The following is a 16,830-nucleotide window of genomic DNA, read 5'->3' as shown; positions in this document are numbered from 1 at the left end:
CTAATAAGTGAATATTCTCTATTTTAAAAATAACTGAGTGTTTATTATTATTATTTTGGTATTTTGAAAATCTAAATTCAAAAGAATGGTTTGTATGAATATTTTTGGACTGAAAATTTTATGGAAATCTAGAAGACATAACCTCATTTTGGACTTTTAATGCTACCTACCTAAATTTGGGAGAGAAATAGTACAAGGTATTCTTAGTTTTTCTCTCCCGATCTGTGCTCCATTGTATAAAGAATAAATAAAGAAATAAATAAATAAATAAATTTTTATGAGAAAAGCTCAATGTATAGATCAATAGAATGTAAAATGTGAATATGTGAAATTAATAAAAGTTATTGATTTGTAACAGGATATTGATTTGTAGAATAATAATATCCTACATCTATAATGTACTGAGAATTTTACATCCAAGAATCAAAAAGGTATTATTTTACAAGTTTGAAAATTTCGTTTTTTATGGAGAAGCAGCTATTTACAGTTGTAAAGTTGCAATACTTATTCACAATATGGAAGGAATAATGGGATATAATATATTATTCAATTGCTGGTAAATCCATACTAATTAAATGATACTTCTTTTGGTACTGTCTGTCATTCTGGAGAGCCTAGCGCAGGCGACAGTTGAGGCCTCTTTTTCAGGAGTCCTCTATGGTCACAGGTCTCGACTGTCAGGGCTGTACGAAAATTAGAGAGGTCTCAACTGTTGCCTAACGCAGACAACATTTGAGGCCTCTTTTTCAGGAGTCCTCTACCGTCGCAGGTCTCGACTGTCGGGGCTGTAAAAAAATTAGAGAGGCCTCAACTGTCGCCTAATGCAGGCGCCGGTTGAGGCCTCTTTTTCAGGAGTCCTCTACTGTCACTGGCCTCGAATGTTGCAGGTCTCTTTCGTCACTGGTCTCGACTGTCATAGGACTCTTCTGTTGTTTGCCTCATTTGACATCGACCCATATAGTATACAATGACTGGGCGCACCTAAGGCCTACCATACACGTTTCAATCTGCCTCAAGGCACGGACTGAACAGTCCGGGTCTTAAGGCCGATTGAAACATGTATGGTGTCGCCTCAAGATGAAAAGTGGTCTCAAGGCCGGATTTCGGCCACACTGGAATCCAGTGAGGCCGACCTCAAGACAAATTAATTTTAATTGCTCTTGAGACAGAACTGAATGTGAATGGGGAAACCTGGTTTCGTCTTAAGGCCAAAACAGCCGCTCTTCTCCCTCTGTCATATTTTCTACCCTCCGTCAACACGTTTTGCACGTGTTATTGGATAGCAAAATTATTCTAGAAATCTATTTCTTGCAAAATCGATTATCTTACAAATGAAATCGATTTCACAAAAAAATCTAGCCGAAAAATCGATGAAAATTTCTGATTTGCATCGTAACATAAGTGCATACTGCACTTATCATCCCCCAGTTTTGCTTCAAAGTGAATCGAATAGTTGAATCAACACATCCCACAAGCAGTAGGGTCAGTGTGTGTGTGTGTATAGTTTTGTGTGTGTGTGTGTGTGTGTGTGTGTGTGTGTGTGTGTGTATGAGTGTATGTGCATCTGTGTACACGATATCTCATCTTCCAATTTACGAAATGACTTGAAATTTGGAACATAAGGTCCTTCCCCTATAAGGATCCGACAAGTCCCATATCTGTAGAAATTTCAGGAGCTCCGCCCCATCTAGGTAAAGTTTGATTTTAGATTCCCAATTATCAGGCTTCAGATACAATTTAAACAAAAATTCCAAATGGAAAAGATTGAGCATGAAAATCTCTACAATTAATGTTAAGTAACATTTCCACCTAAAATTTAAAATAAGCTCGAAATTCGAGAAAATGTTATTATTTCAATTGCAAACTGTTGGCAACGGTTGATTCTATTAAATAATTCACTATGAAGAGATAGCAGACCTCGTGTGTCTCCAGCGTTATAGTCCTGTCACCAGCTGGCTTAGATCTTTGCATAGTAGACTTGAGATGCGCGGGAACACTAGCGTCAGGTGATAAATTTTCATAACTGCAAGGAAAGTTCTGTGAGTGCGTCACCCCAGATTTTTTTGTAGATTGAGATCAAAAGAGACTAATGCAAACATTTTTCAAACACCTCAAAATCCTCACACTTCCTTTTTATCTACAACTATCAGTTGTTAAAGTGAACCTCATCAACTTCCAATTTTTTACAAACATTAATCAATATAATAATAATAATTATTGAGATACAAACATTGTTTCATTCCCAATACAATGTAGCATTGGAAAAATTAGGTACATTTTACCCTGGAATGGGACTGTTTAATAAGCTTCCAACAGCCAAAAAATCGAGAATCAGTGATCCCATTCAAACAAGCAGTCAAAACATGTTGAGAGAGAAAAAACTATTTTTATAACAAGAAAATAGAATAACCTTATCTTCTAATAAAGTGCTTGGATTTCATGAATTAGAGCTTTCAATTTAGATATTGAGATTGGAACAAATCAAGCTTTTACTGTAATTGATATTAATCTAGAAATAACCATTATATTCATTGACCGAACAGTAGTGAGGTCTATGTTTTAACTCGGATTTTCTTCTGTCTGTCTGTATGTAATGCGATTACGGTCAAACGCGTTGATAGAATTTTATGATATTTGGCAGGAATATTTCATTTTCAACTGTGCGTCGATGTATACACAAGATTTTTTGACATTTAGCATTTGAAGGATAATATGAAAAGAAAAGGAATTCCTCCATACTCTGATATCATTATATACAGAGTGAGTGAAAAGTCCAAGAACGGCTTAATATCTCATACACAAAGGTAATTTGACGGTAAGTGTAATTGAGGATCCTACTAAAATTGAAAATACCACTTTACTGTGACTTCAAAAATCTGGTCCGCCATCTTGGATCCGCCATATTGAATGCAACTTTGTTTTTTTTAAATAGGAAGGTGGTCATGCGATACATAATTTCGATGCGGAATTTCATGAGAAAATGAATGGTAAAAACCACATATCGATATCTCAAACTGTTCCGGAGATATTCACATTATTAATCAATACTATTCAAAGCAGAAAGGGAAGAGAAAAGTATGAAAACGGCTCAGTATCTCATGGAAAAATGTGATGTCAAGGTGGGTGTGATTGAGGATCCTACTAAAATTAAAAATACTACTTTACTATGAATTCGAAAATCTGGTCCGCCATCTTGGATCCGCCATATTTAATGCATCTTGATTCTTTTAAATAGGAAGGTGGTTGGTTATGCGGTACATGATTTTAATAAGGAATTTCTAGAAAAAATGAACTACGAAAACCGCGCATCGATATCTCAAATCGTTTCGAAGATATTTATATTGAAAATCAATACCACTTATCTATTCTATTTCTGATTTAATTGTATTGATTTATAATGCGAATATCTTCCAAACGGTTCGAGATAAGGATGTGCGGTTTTCGCCATTACAGAACAACGAGAAGAAAGTACAAGTCTTGTAGAAACTGCGTGAGGTCTACTGTTCACAGAACCACTAGTAATAAATTCTTATGGCGTACTTTTTCATAAAAAATAAATATTTATTCAGATATTCCTGTTAGTGAAACCAGAAATCACCCTGTAGTATAAGCCGATTTTCCCCTTTATAATATTTATAGATAGATTTGATGGAATTATTTGAAAATTGAATTTGAACTGACCATAAGCTGTGGCGGTGATAGCACATGATATGACTGGTATACAGAACTGGATGCAAGCCACTAGCCACTACTCCTCCAAACAGACCAGCTATGTAGAAGGTGAGCGCCGAATAAAGGATTGGCTCGATCAGAGACCTTGGCAACTGAAAAAATAAACGAAAATTAATCAATATAACCAGATTAATAACAATAGGATAGAGGAATTCATTAGAGTAGTGTGAGTGTGCCATACCAGATTTATCTATTATCATAAATTGTTTTTATGTTTTCTATTGTTATTAATCTGGTTGCTGAATAGAGGATTGGCTCAATCAGAGCCCTTGGCAACTGAAAAATTCACAAAAAATAATCATTATAAACACATTATTAAGAATAGAGAAATTAAAAACAATTGATGATAATAGATAAATAGAAAAAAGATAGCATAAGTCCCATGGTTTTGTATCAAATTATGGCGTTGTGTATCAAGTTGAGATGATACTGTATCAAGACTTGACCTATTCCGGACTATAAAAACCTTATCTAAATTTGGGAGAGGAATAGTACAAGGTCACCTTATTTTTTTCTCTCCCTATCATTTTGAATCAATAACGAATTATGTTGAGATGATACTGTATCACATTGTGTTGATACTGTATCGTGTGTGGTGGTACTGTATCATTTTGTGTTGATACAGTATAAAATTAAATTCAATTTATTCAAAACTTTATACATTACATAGTAAAGGCGATACATTAGATTGTAACATTAATATGAGAAACAAGTAAAAAGTAAATGAATAACTCTATGCTTGGACGATATAAGTAGTCCGTGTGCATGGAGGAGTCTTCTGACAATCGATAAGAAAAAGAATAAACTATACTTTATCGATACTAAATACTATAAAAAATCTAATTACTAAAAATCCTAATAAAATAAGAAATTGTAAATTATAAGCAAAAATAATAGTTTAACCAAGTGACTTGAACTAGAAAATAAATAATTAATTTGCGGCATTCATGGCATCATACAATCAAAATAGATAGGTATGAAAAGAATGGTGCATGTGGTTGTAGGAGAAGGAAAAAAGCAATAGGTAAGAAACGGACCATGAGGAGCAATATCACTAGACATAAGGAGACAGCAACAGAGCCTCCGCATCCGCCGGGCCAATACTGAGAAGCCACCTGAGTAATTTTTATTTCACTCCCTGAGTTCTTTATGTTGGAGAGCAGTGCTGTGGGAGTGCTTATTTTCTTATTTGATTTATGCCTCAGGACAGCTGTTTTTTCACATTTTCTTGACGTGTCCAGTAGTAAGCTTAACTTTAGTGATCCCTTTTATGGACCAGTCAAGGAAAGGTTATAGAGGGAAAAGTTGGGAAGACAATTTTTGACCCCGCAGTTCTGTTTAGGGTAGTAAAGGAGGTAAACATATCAAAAGTCCCTACCCCTACCCAATGTGCTAAGGGGGTGGGGGTGTTTTAAAGGTACCATTTCTTGGTTCCTCGCATAAAACTCAAAAATTATATATCCTAAGGGCTTGACTGTCATATAACAAATATATATTGTCATTTAACATAATTTCCTACAATATTCATATTCTACAACTTTTTTCATATCTCCTCTAGTTTTCGAGATATCCGCTCTTGAATCAGGTGTGACATTTTTGAAAAAAAAAAACATGTTTACTATCAATTTTTTTTATTTTTGCTCTTATAATTTTTTAAAAATCGATGGGGAAAATCCATGCTGATTATAAGCTTATAGAGCATTAAATTCTTTCCAATTTGAAGTATGATTTTACACTTTTACAAATTTCCCTAGATCTTTTGCAGCAGCTTTAGTGTTGAGTGTGAAATCTCCATTTTTGCAACAATAGACCAATAATTGATAAAGGAATTTGGAGGGGAATTTTTTGAACAAAATTTTTTATTTAGAACCTTAGTTGAGACTAGTCAGGAGGAGAACATATTATGAAAAGTCATCATTCCTAACTCATGTGCTAAGGGATGAGGGTGGTTCAAAAGTTGCATTTTTCAGTGTTTTGCTTCCACGCTCATATCTTAGCACATTGGGTAGGGGTGGGGACTTTTAATATGTTTACCTCCTCACTACCATAAACAGAACTGCAGTGTCAAAAATTGTCTTCCAGACATTTCTCTCCATACCCTTTTTTGAGCATTCATTGCCTGGATTACTGTAGTTGATTTCCCTCACGAAAAGAAAATGGCGTACTTGAGAATAAAGGGTTATTTATCTTGAAGAATTTCTCAAGTTGAGGCTGGACGACTGCTTCAACCACCTTTCCAAAGATTGGAGATTATAGTGCACCAATTAATAATGCTATTAGAAGGAATATTGAAAAAATCTGAAATAAAGAATACTATTAATTTAAAGATATTATTTTGTTCATTGGAGATAGAAGTTTTTTTCAAGAAAAACCTGAATGGATTGAACATTCTATAAATAATTTCTATTGTTTTTCTTATAAAAAGGTTCTCCAAAAAAGGGGTATTATGTAATTATTCTTCAATTAACAAATCGAATAGGAATAGCCCTCATAAAATACTTTATTGGAAATGAAAGATAAATTTATAGAAATTGAAAATTAAAGTACCCTTTGTTCTTTAAAATGCTGTAAAATTTATGTACTTTGTTCATAAAATGCTGTTCGGTGCTGATTAATTCTTACAAAATTTCTTGATCTGGTGAAATTATCATGAATATCAGATCCTGTTGTCCAACTGTCATGTGATTTATAAGCAAAAATAGCCAGGTTGTAAATATAAAGAGCAGGAACTGTCATGATTCTTGATGACTTGAAAATGGACCAACAAGAAAATCTATGGGGCTTCCCAAATATGATCCTAACAGTTCTCTTCTGGGCTTTGAAAACCATCAGTGCATCTCTTGAAGCACCCCAAAGCAGTATGCCATATGAGAGTAGTGACTCAAAATACCCATGGTAGGCAGCAATCACAGCATCTCTTGCCAGAACCCCAGATAATCTTGAAATAATGAAGGCTGCTGAATTGAGTTTTTTTATCAGTGATTCCACATGAACTGACCATGCCAAATTCCGGTCGACAGTCACTCCCAGGAACCCTGCCGAGGTAGAGGGCTGAACCTCCTCACCATCAATATCAAACTAAAAAGAGCCCAGCTGTGATCGCTGTATCTGGAATTCAATAAATGAGGTTTTCTTAATGTTTACCTCCAACAAGTTTGCCTTGCACCACTGAGCCACCTCACTAAGCACAGAGTCTGCAGTCAGCTGAAGTTCATCACTATTCCTAGCTGTTATTAGGAAATTTGAATCATCAGCAAAGAGAACTGATTTGGCATGATGTACATTTGCAGGGAGGTCATTAATGTAAATCAGAAACAGAAGGGGGCCCAAAATTGATCCCTGTGGGACCCCTCTCCCAACAGGACGAAGTTCAGACCTCAATTTACCATTAATGACAACACCATTATCGCCCTCTATTTCAACCATCTGGTTTCTGTTACTAAGATAAGACTCAATCATCGACAAGAAATTACCTCTAATTCCATAGTAATGAAGCTTCCTTAGGAGAATGCTGTGGTTCAGGCTGTCAAATGCCTTCTTCATATCAACGAAAAACCCCATGACCTTAACACCCTGATCCAATGATGAATAGATATCACTGATGAAACTCTCCAATGCATCTACGGTTGACATTCCAGCTCTAAAACCATATTGACACTCACTTAAAAGATTGTTATTCAGGAAGTGAGCCAGCAAGGGGTCATATATTGCTCTCTCCCATACCTTGGACAAAGAGGTCAAGTTAGCTATAGGTCGGTATTTATCCACTTCCTTCCGAGAGCCTTTTTTGAAAATTGGCTTTAGCTTAGATACCTTGAAGCAGGCGGGGAATGACCCAAAAGCACATGATCTGTTCAGAAGCTGAGTGACAGGACCACTGACACAATGGAAAAACTCATTTAGTATTTTTGAAGGAATTCCATCAGACCCACTGGACATTTTCATTTTTAGCTTCTTAGCAATAGATACAACCTCTTGCTCAGACCAAGTTGGCATCACAGAGACAGCAGCATTACCAGGGTTAGAATTTACAAGTAAATCACAAAAACAAGGACCGTCAAAAACCCCCAAACTGAGCCTATTATTTGATGAAACCACCCCAGCAAAGTAGTCATTGAATACTTCAGCAACTTCACAAAGTGATCCTACTGGGAGGCCATCAATCACAATTGGATACTCAGTACTCACCCTGATGGGAGTTTCCTTCCTGATTAGATTCCATACAGCCTTAGATTTGCTGTCAGCAGAAGCTATCAGTCTCTTGGAATATTCAGTCTTGAGAGAATGGATCAGCAGTCTGATGTCAGAGGATATCTTTTTGAACAACTCACGAAACAGAGTATTTTGAGGATAAGCCTTCATAAACAGCTCCAGGTCTCGCTTCCTGTTACAGAGATCCTTCAAGTAAGGATTTGACCAGGGGATCTTTGAAGTATTTCTGGGAATTCCTAACTTTCTCAAAGGAAAGGCCATTTCAAAACCCTGAACAAACATCTGGACAAAGTAATCAGTCTGAGCCTCGTGGTGAATCTCATTCAGATATATAGGTGACCAGTCACATTGACCTAAGTAGTGAGAGAATTTCAACTTGTTTTGATCAGAGAAAGATCGTTTCATTACAGCCTTGAGAGATTTCACCTGATGCAGAGGTAAAGGAACAACTATCTCCTGAGCAAAGTGATCGGACAGAGACAAGCTAATCACTCTTGACAATACAGCATCAATATATTTGACACTGATGAAACCATTATCCAACAGAGTGGAAGAGTGAGCTGTAACCCGAGTAGGCTCCCCAATCACATCCTGAAGACCATAGGCACAGAAGACTGACATCAACTCGTGCTTTGAGCTTGAGTTGCTGAGAAAGTCAACATTAAAGTCGCCAATCACAATAATTCCCTTAAATCTCTTAAAAGTTGAAGAAAGAAGCTTGTCAAGCCTGTCAACAAATGTATCCATTGAGCTGTCAGGGGATCTATAAATACAGACTATAAGAAAATCACCCTCCACAGTCACAGCCGCTGCCTCAAAGTCTGACTCGCAAACCTCTGCTAAGCTGAATTCAGAGGTCAAAAATCCACATCTTGAATATATGGCCACACCACCACCCTTTCGTAACTCTCTGTTGAAATAGCACACAAGATTAAAATTTTCAATATTAACACTTTCACTGCCATTCAACCACGTTTCAGAGAGACATAAGAGATCAACTCTACTTAGAGATTTGTTTTCCTGCATGTTTTGAATTTGCAGAGCCAACTCTGTGTTTTTATTACGAATACTTCGAACATTATAGTGCAGGACATTTAGAGTGACTGGGCCTGACATAGAATTAGGTGAGTGACCATGGTTGCTTCCAGCATCAGCAAGACAGTCAATCAGATTTGTGCGATCTACAAATTGCCGTGCTACCAATTTCTCCTAAATCGGTTGGATAGCATTTCACACCTATTAACCTAAGGATAGTTATCGGCTCCAACGTAATAGATTCTTGATAAACTATGAATGGATCTATCGCCCATGAATGAGAAATCCAGTTTTCAGAGCAAATGAACTTATAATCTTCAGAAGAATTTTGGCAATATACTACACAAATACACAAGGAACAATATCTTACACGTTTAAGCATCTAAAGTCACTACAAGCTAAATACTTATCCAATTTATATAGTTGAAAACAATGGCTATAGGCTTGTATACACACAAATCAATCATAGACAAAATAGAACACTATAAACTGTTCAAAAATTCAATTTAAAACATTAATAAATTCACTTAAACAGAAAAATATTCAGAGAGCACAAAATTACAACACATGCAGCCAGCCATTAGTTTTAGAGAGAAGAAAGCCTCCTCGTCAGAACAAAAACCACATCTCAAAATCAGTGTCTACGTTACGGACACGTCACCAAAAAAAAATATAAATTACAAGTTTAGAATTCACATTTTATATTTGTTCTCAATAAAACTTTATTTTGAAACTGTTATTTTAAATTTTATATATCATCTCTATATTATCTGTTAATTTTGTTAACTCTGTTTACAGAGTTTGTTTTTTCAGTGATACCATTGAACATGCAACACAATCATTTACGATAAATTCTCAGTCAAAAAGTTGTCCGTATATCGATGACTCTGATATTTACTATAAAGTTTTATAGATCTCGAATTGAAGATTCGATTCCAATCGAGAAAAAATGTAATATTACAAAATGTTTGCAATCGCTGGTTTAATCTAAATAATTGATTGGTCTATAAGAGATCAAAACTGGAATTTCATGAGTAGCTACCACATCCTGATCAGTACGGTCAACCACTATAGAATCAGGTGTTGCTTCAATAGAGCAATGCACACTACCATTTTCGCCAATTCTCTCATCACATTGGAAAGGACCATTATGATTTTAGAGATTGGATTTTTATGTTATTTTGAACAAAGAATTCGAAAAACCAGTTTATGTTGACGTTCCTTTGATACCAGCTTACGGTACTTATTTACTTAGTATCTACAATATCTCCAAGCTCAAAACAAGAAGGCAAAGTATGATAGGTAGTCAAAAAAATAACAAACTAACTTGAGGACGCTATTGGACGGTAATATTTCTGTCATATTCAGATCATATGAAATAAGCAAAGACCTTAAAGATTATCTCTTTAAGGTCTTTTGGAAATAAGTTGTACAAATCATTTTTTCATGTCATAGAACTATTACCGCCTAATACCGGCCTAACATCACACATAACAGGCATAAAATGATCATACATCTAAGCTAATGTCTATGTGCATTCCAGTCATCATCATCATCATTATATATATATCACTAGCAGGTAACCCGTGCTTCGCAAGGTTCTATTTTAAAACTTGACGTAATGGAATCCAGAAGAATTGAAAAAATCCTTGATTGATTGAGAATTTATAAGCAGCATTTCAAGTAAATCAGTCCAGTAGTTCAGACGTGATGATGTGTCAAACATAATTTTCCTATACTACTTTACACCTGTATACATGTATAATCCAGTTCTTTAATATAATAAAATTTTTCAATTCCGACCATATGATTTGGTGATTTTTTTATGTACTATTAATGAAGTTTGAACATTAATTTTGAAAAATCTAGAAGGAAATTGTAAATTTTGGGCTTCCAGGTGCACGAGATTGATATTTTTAGAATCTATGTTCAAAATTAGGAGATCTGAATCATTCCCGTTTTTCCGGTATGCAATCCACAAGTTGATATGTTTTGATGCAAACAAACGAACACACAAACAAACACAACCCTACTCTTGATATATTATTTTATAATATGTAAAATAGACGTATACACTATTCTGGTAAAATGTAAGCTGTATGTCCAGTCTTCATTTTCAACAAAATAGCATGCATTTATACCGTACTGTAGTGGCCCGAGCGGGTCATAGGTTTCGGAGGCTTCAGAGGAACTTAAGGGCTCGGAAATGTTAGAAGGAAGACACATTTTTAGCAATAATAAAGTTCGTGTTTATTACCTTGAAGTCCAGTGTTACACCACAACATGATCACTGAGGATGCCCAGATACCTTGAGAAGGAAGAAGCAGGATCAAGACCACACCCTGTGGTTGAGATGTCGAGAGAGCGATCACCAACTCAATGCGTACTCGCATAAGACTCGATTGCAAGTGTCACAAATCCTCTACAAAGAGAATTGTTAACTAGGGAAAACGCGTCACTAAACGCCTACTCTCTGGAAGAGCGTTTGTGCATCGACTCCCACGTCCTATTCACTACACTACTCCCCCCTTAATGAAAATGTCAAGTACCCTAAAGAAGAATTTCAATCCAGGTGCTGGACATTTTAGAAGACAAAATGTGTGTAAAAAACAACACGAATCTGACTAAGTAACGTTAAGACAAAACAATCTCAAAGTATCTTTACAAAATCATTGGCATGGGCACCCTGAAATTTCAACCCAAGGAAACGAACAACAAAAATAGCAAACGGCAAAGCTAGACATGAATAAAATACGCTCATAAATCAAAAGGTTCATTCCAATGAATACACAAAAGGTAAATTGCAAAAGCTAAAGCAAAATGTAAAATTGGAACTACGTCAATTCGAATAGACATAAGATAATACTAATATGATAAAACATCACGATAAAAGATTACTGTATCCATTATACTAATATTACTAATATTACTATATCCATTATACTGTATACATTATATTACGTATCCATTATACTAACATAATGTAGCATATTATGATATAAAGGAATTGCGATGGAAATAATATGTCTCGCAAGGCATTCTCCTCGAATCTACAAAATCGATTAAGTAAAAACAAATAATAAACATGAGAAAATTATATGAAATGAGGTAGAATGAATCATATAGCAGTCATCCATGACCCAAATTGTAAGAAAAGAAAAGAATATGCTAATTGCTAATTGAAATATATCATTTCAAAACATAAATCTTTATACTCCTCGTTTCATATTCACTTATTTGAATTGAAAAATCATTAAACAAAAAAATAACATAACACATTCAATAATCATAAAACAAAAATGACAAAACACAATAATCATAGAGATTGCACTGATTGTTCGTCAAACAACATAAAATGTGAAAGTTCATTATGCGTTATTAGACCTGAAAATTCAAAAAATCATTAGAAATTACATAAAACAACAAAATAAACACATATACATAAACAAAAATAGCATAAATGAGGTAAGTTTTTATAATGTTATTTGTTCATTCTCTGTGTCACACAATGAGTTTGTTTACAATATTGTCTTGAGTTCAGATGGTTACTTTTCCTGGTTTAGCGTATCGCACTGTCACCTGCGGGGTCTCTGGCGTCGTTTGCTGTGTCAACGAGCAGCTTGGAGATGCTGCAGAATGTCGACTTGCAAGCCATCCTCGCATAGGTATTTGCCAAAATCCAGAAGCTAAATCTATTGTTGTGAAAATTCTACTTTCTCCAAGACTATCTAAAGTTTCGTCTATACGTGGTAATGGATATCCGTCTCCTCTAGTGATAGAATTCAGATTACGAAAATCTACACAGAAACAATAACTAGGTTGATTGTCCTCACTTTTCTTTTTTACTATTACGATTGGGGCACTCCAAGGAGAATCAGAATTCTCTATTATTTGATTTTTCAGCATTTTGCTAACTTGCTCTTTGACTATTGGTTTCAATGCTTCAGGTATCCTATAGGGATTCTTTTTCACGGGGCTAGAATTACCAGTATCAATACAATGTTCAATGTTCAATGTACATCCTAAAGGTTTAGATTCATCATAGAATAATTCACCAAATTTTTCTAGAACAGGTCGAATAATCTTGTTATCTTCAGGTGAAAGATGTTTGAGTTTACTATTTATTATTTCTTCAATTTCGGAATTTGTATTACTATGCAGTTCGCAAATATCACCGTAATCGTCACCAATGTCAATTTCCTCTCGGCGTTTATGTATAAACACATTTCGACATACGGGAGTTGATAGTGACTGATTTGACAGTGACCTACTATCATTATCATGCGACACAATTTCATAGTTAGTTACGCATAATCCAATACATTCATTCTTAGCTATAGTTAATTCTTCATCTGAAAAGTTCAATATTTTAATATAAACTGTAGGTTTCTCATCATTTCCATCACGAAACATTAATGGACTTATTACTCGGGCTATCAATAATCCATTAATTCCTAAATTTATCGGGTCAATTACTACACTCTCTGGTAGTTTCTCACATTTACTAATTAGACTCACTTTATGTCTATCATTTATCCTTCTTTGATCATCCACCGATTCTGCCGTTGGTCGACTGCATGGAATATTGGTTAGTGATTTCTCGGATTGGCTATCATTGCGCAGCTTTTCCACATATTCTAATTCGTCTTCTACCTGTGATTTCTCTAATGAAACTAATCTGTTTTTATTCAGCATCTTTTTTACAGGTTCTAATTCGTCTTCTTCCTGTGATTTCTCTAATTGGACTAATCTGTTATTATTCCGTATCTTTTTCACAGGTTCTAATTCGTCTTCTACCTGTGATTTCTCTAATTGGACTAATCTATTATTATTCCGTATCTTTTTCACAGGTTCTAATTCGTCTTCTACCTGGCCAGGCTTTTTTCGAATTTCAACTTTACCTTAAGTGATTATTTGACATCTGGGTCCTAATTTGAGATTTCCTACTAGACGGATCATCTTCGGTTCATCAGTGTGGTGACAGTAATCCGCTGACGCGTAAGACGTTTGGTGGTTGATCAGGCCACCCACATCAATTACTGATTGGTTTCTACTTAGAGAAACAGAACTGCATAACGGGACTTTTTCCGATCCCATAATTTGCAATTCTCGGAAATTCAAATCAATAATCGCCTGAAACTTTAATAAGCTATCAATACCTATAATTCCATCACAAGGAATTTCAAAATTATCCACAACATAAAAATTACATTTTTTTCCAATAGTCCCTATTTTCACGCTTAATATTTGTAATCCACAAATATCCATAAAATTTCCGGTTATGCCCTGAGCTTTTAAATTAGTTTTGTACAATTTTTCTCTTTCAAATCTACGTTTAATAATCGATATGGAAGCACCAGTATCCACTAAAAATGTATATTCTACTCCGTTAATACAGACTGTCACTACCAGTTCTTCATAGGTCTCATCATCATTGTTTACCTGTAATCGGGGAACTAATTTTGGCTTTGCGAGGTCCCGTTCGACGTCCGGGCGTTTGCCGTCGAACTTTGTTGAAAACCCTTTTGTTTCCTACAATTCTTAGCAATGTGGCCTTTCCCTCTGCAGTTATAGCACTCTATTTGTTTTGACCTATCGGAATGCGAGTTGTTATTTTGATTCCTATTCTCAAATTTCACTCCTTGAGAATTGGATTTTCCACTATTGGAGTCACGTTTCCTAATGCGGCAATCTTTGGCGATGTGACCGACCTTATTACAGTTAAAACAAGTGCGTGTTTCTTGCTTTTTGTGATAAGCATTTTTAGTTGTTGTTTGAGCTGAGAAAACGCGGTTAGTGGCGGAGGAAGAATGTGGACCGAACATATTAGTTATGGTAACAGCCAATTGCACAGCTTGTGACATGTTCGTCGGAAAACGTAAATGAACCTGTCGTCCAACCTCTCCTTCCAATCCGGCCAAGTAAGCTGCTAAGAGCCTGTGCTCAGCTTCTTCATTCAAAATTCTCTGTTCGTCAGGATTGTTGGTTTTTCGTATGGTTTTGTCACATATTGATCAGAGTCGATCAGAAAATTGTTCAGGAGTTTCTCCCTTTCTCTGGGTGGTTGTCTGTAAGGTGGTATAGTAAAACTGGTCGCGAACCTTTTCTGAAAAGCGTTCGATCAGGGCCTTCTTTATATCATTATAAGAAGTACCTGCTTTGATTAAAGGGGAACTTCTAAAGAAAGTTAGAGCAGAGCCTTTTAGTCGAATTGATATTATTCGAATTCTATCATCATCTGACCAATTGCCTAAAGCAGCTACGTTGTCTACTTGTGATAGAAAATCAACTATAGAAACTTTAGAACTATCGCCATGCCAGGGTTCAACTACATTCGCTAACGCAAAATCTTTTACAGTAACGGGCGTTGTATTGCTACTGGCTGCCAACTGTCGTGATATATCAGTGACAGCTGCCTTCGTTTGATTTGCCATACTAGCGGCACTCCCTGGATTTTCTTCACCCATTATTGTTTGAAATTAGTCAGAGAATTTAATTTCAAGTTTTGTTACCTTCACCCTCTGGACGCTACGTTCGCTACTATAATCGGTAAAACCATTAATATAGCCCTCAATAATTCTCTGTATAAGGGACTGTAAAATGGATTCACATCCCTCTAGTAAGGTATCTGCGTCTACAATCGGTAGATAATAGATAGGAGCTGATCATCGCTGAGAATCAGCCATATCAGTTCTTTCTTGTCATCACCATATAATCGTTATTTGAATTGAGGTTTGTATTTAACACGGGTCGCGTTCTTAAATTTGGAGTGTCATAGATAGCTTCTTTAATTTCGTTCACTTTTTCAGGGGTCTCGGATGATTTTTTACTGGATTTCGCGAAGACAGTAACACCTGGTTTATTGGACAGATTCAGAGGCGAGCAACTTGGTAGAGTGATAGACGGGAGGGGACTTCTTGTATCGTGAACATGTTCATAGTAAGCATCTATCTGTGCGGAGCGAGTTCCTATTTTCATTGTTCTGAACAAAGCTCAGGCTAGGGCTACCAGTGGACTGTAATTTACTATTCAACTTATCAAATAGAAACAAGGAGCAAAATTTACTCTTCAATTTGAGCCAGGTTATTGGTACAGCTAAACTCTGCATTAATGAACAATAAAAAGAGCAAAAACTCACCAGATTTAATCCAATTTTGTCTACTTGCCCTTCGAAGCCTTTATTAGGTGTTTTGGTCATATTTGAGGTGGGAAGAAATCTGGGAAAAAGATAGGTTTTTGCTTCCAGGCTGTTTTTTCACGTTCAACTTGCAGGCTGGTTCTGTACTATGTTTGAACGAAGCTCAAACTGATTCTTTATAAATTCAAAACTGATGCAAATTAATTCAATTTAACACTATTTACGCTGTTATATTTATAATTCACACACACGACACTTAAACAATCAATTACTAGAAATTTCCGATGGAAATTACATGACAAAATACAAATTTGCTCTTGCACAAGACGACGGGCTGATAAATCAAGAACAACGACTGAACTAGAATGACTCGGGCTTTTTTCTCCTCGACAAACCAAACAGCTGGACAATCGACACTAGCGCACAAGCCTGCTACGGGCAGAACTGTAGTCTGGGATTTGGCGCTAGAATTCAAAAATGCTCTGGCCAGACCATACCCCCGCCTCTGAAAAACTATTTTTCAGCCAAGTTACAAAAACTGAAAACCAAAGAAAGGAAAAAAAATCCAGAAATGCCGAAGAAGAACAAAAAAAAAAAAAAAAAAAAAAAAAAAACACCAACACAAAGAAAAAAAAATGCAACAAGCAAAACAACTATTGAGTTGGGAGTGGATACAGTTTTGTAACTGGTCTTTTATAAATACCAGTTTTTAG

General features: G+C 35.7%; 1 protein-coding gene across 2 annotated transcripts in view; it reads right to left on the bottom strand.

The window, feature by feature from the left end:
• LOC120355471 overlaps positions 1-16,650 on the bottom strand; it is a 27,990-nt gene extending 11,340 nt beyond the window's left edge. Inside the window, exons 1-2 of one of the 2 annotated variants that reach the window (XM_039443889.1) lie at positions 16,118-16,650; positions 3,682-3,824 (exon numbers count right to left, since the gene is read on the bottom strand). In XM_039443889.1, the coding sequence (XP_039299823.1) occupies positions 3,682-3,824; positions 16,118-16,177 (203 nt within the window). In that variant the 5' untranslated portion in view covers positions 16,178-16,650. Of the gene's footprint in view, positions 1-3,681; positions 4,080-16,117 lie in introns of those variants that run through there. The other variant, XM_039443888.1, reaches the window with a different exon arrangement.
• Positions 16,651-16,830: the final 180 nt, after the last annotated feature.

This window comes from Nilaparvata lugens, unplaced genomic scaffold (assembly GCF_014356525.2).
Source record: "Nilaparvata lugens isolate BPH unplaced genomic scaffold, ASM1435652v1 scaffold1949, whole genome shotgun sequence".
Taxonomy (NCBI): Eukaryota; Metazoa; Arthropoda; class Insecta; order Hemiptera; family Delphacidae; genus Nilaparvata; species Nilaparvata lugens.
Note: the sequence above shows the minus strand (reverse complement) of the source record. Positions and strands in the feature narration are given on the sequence as shown.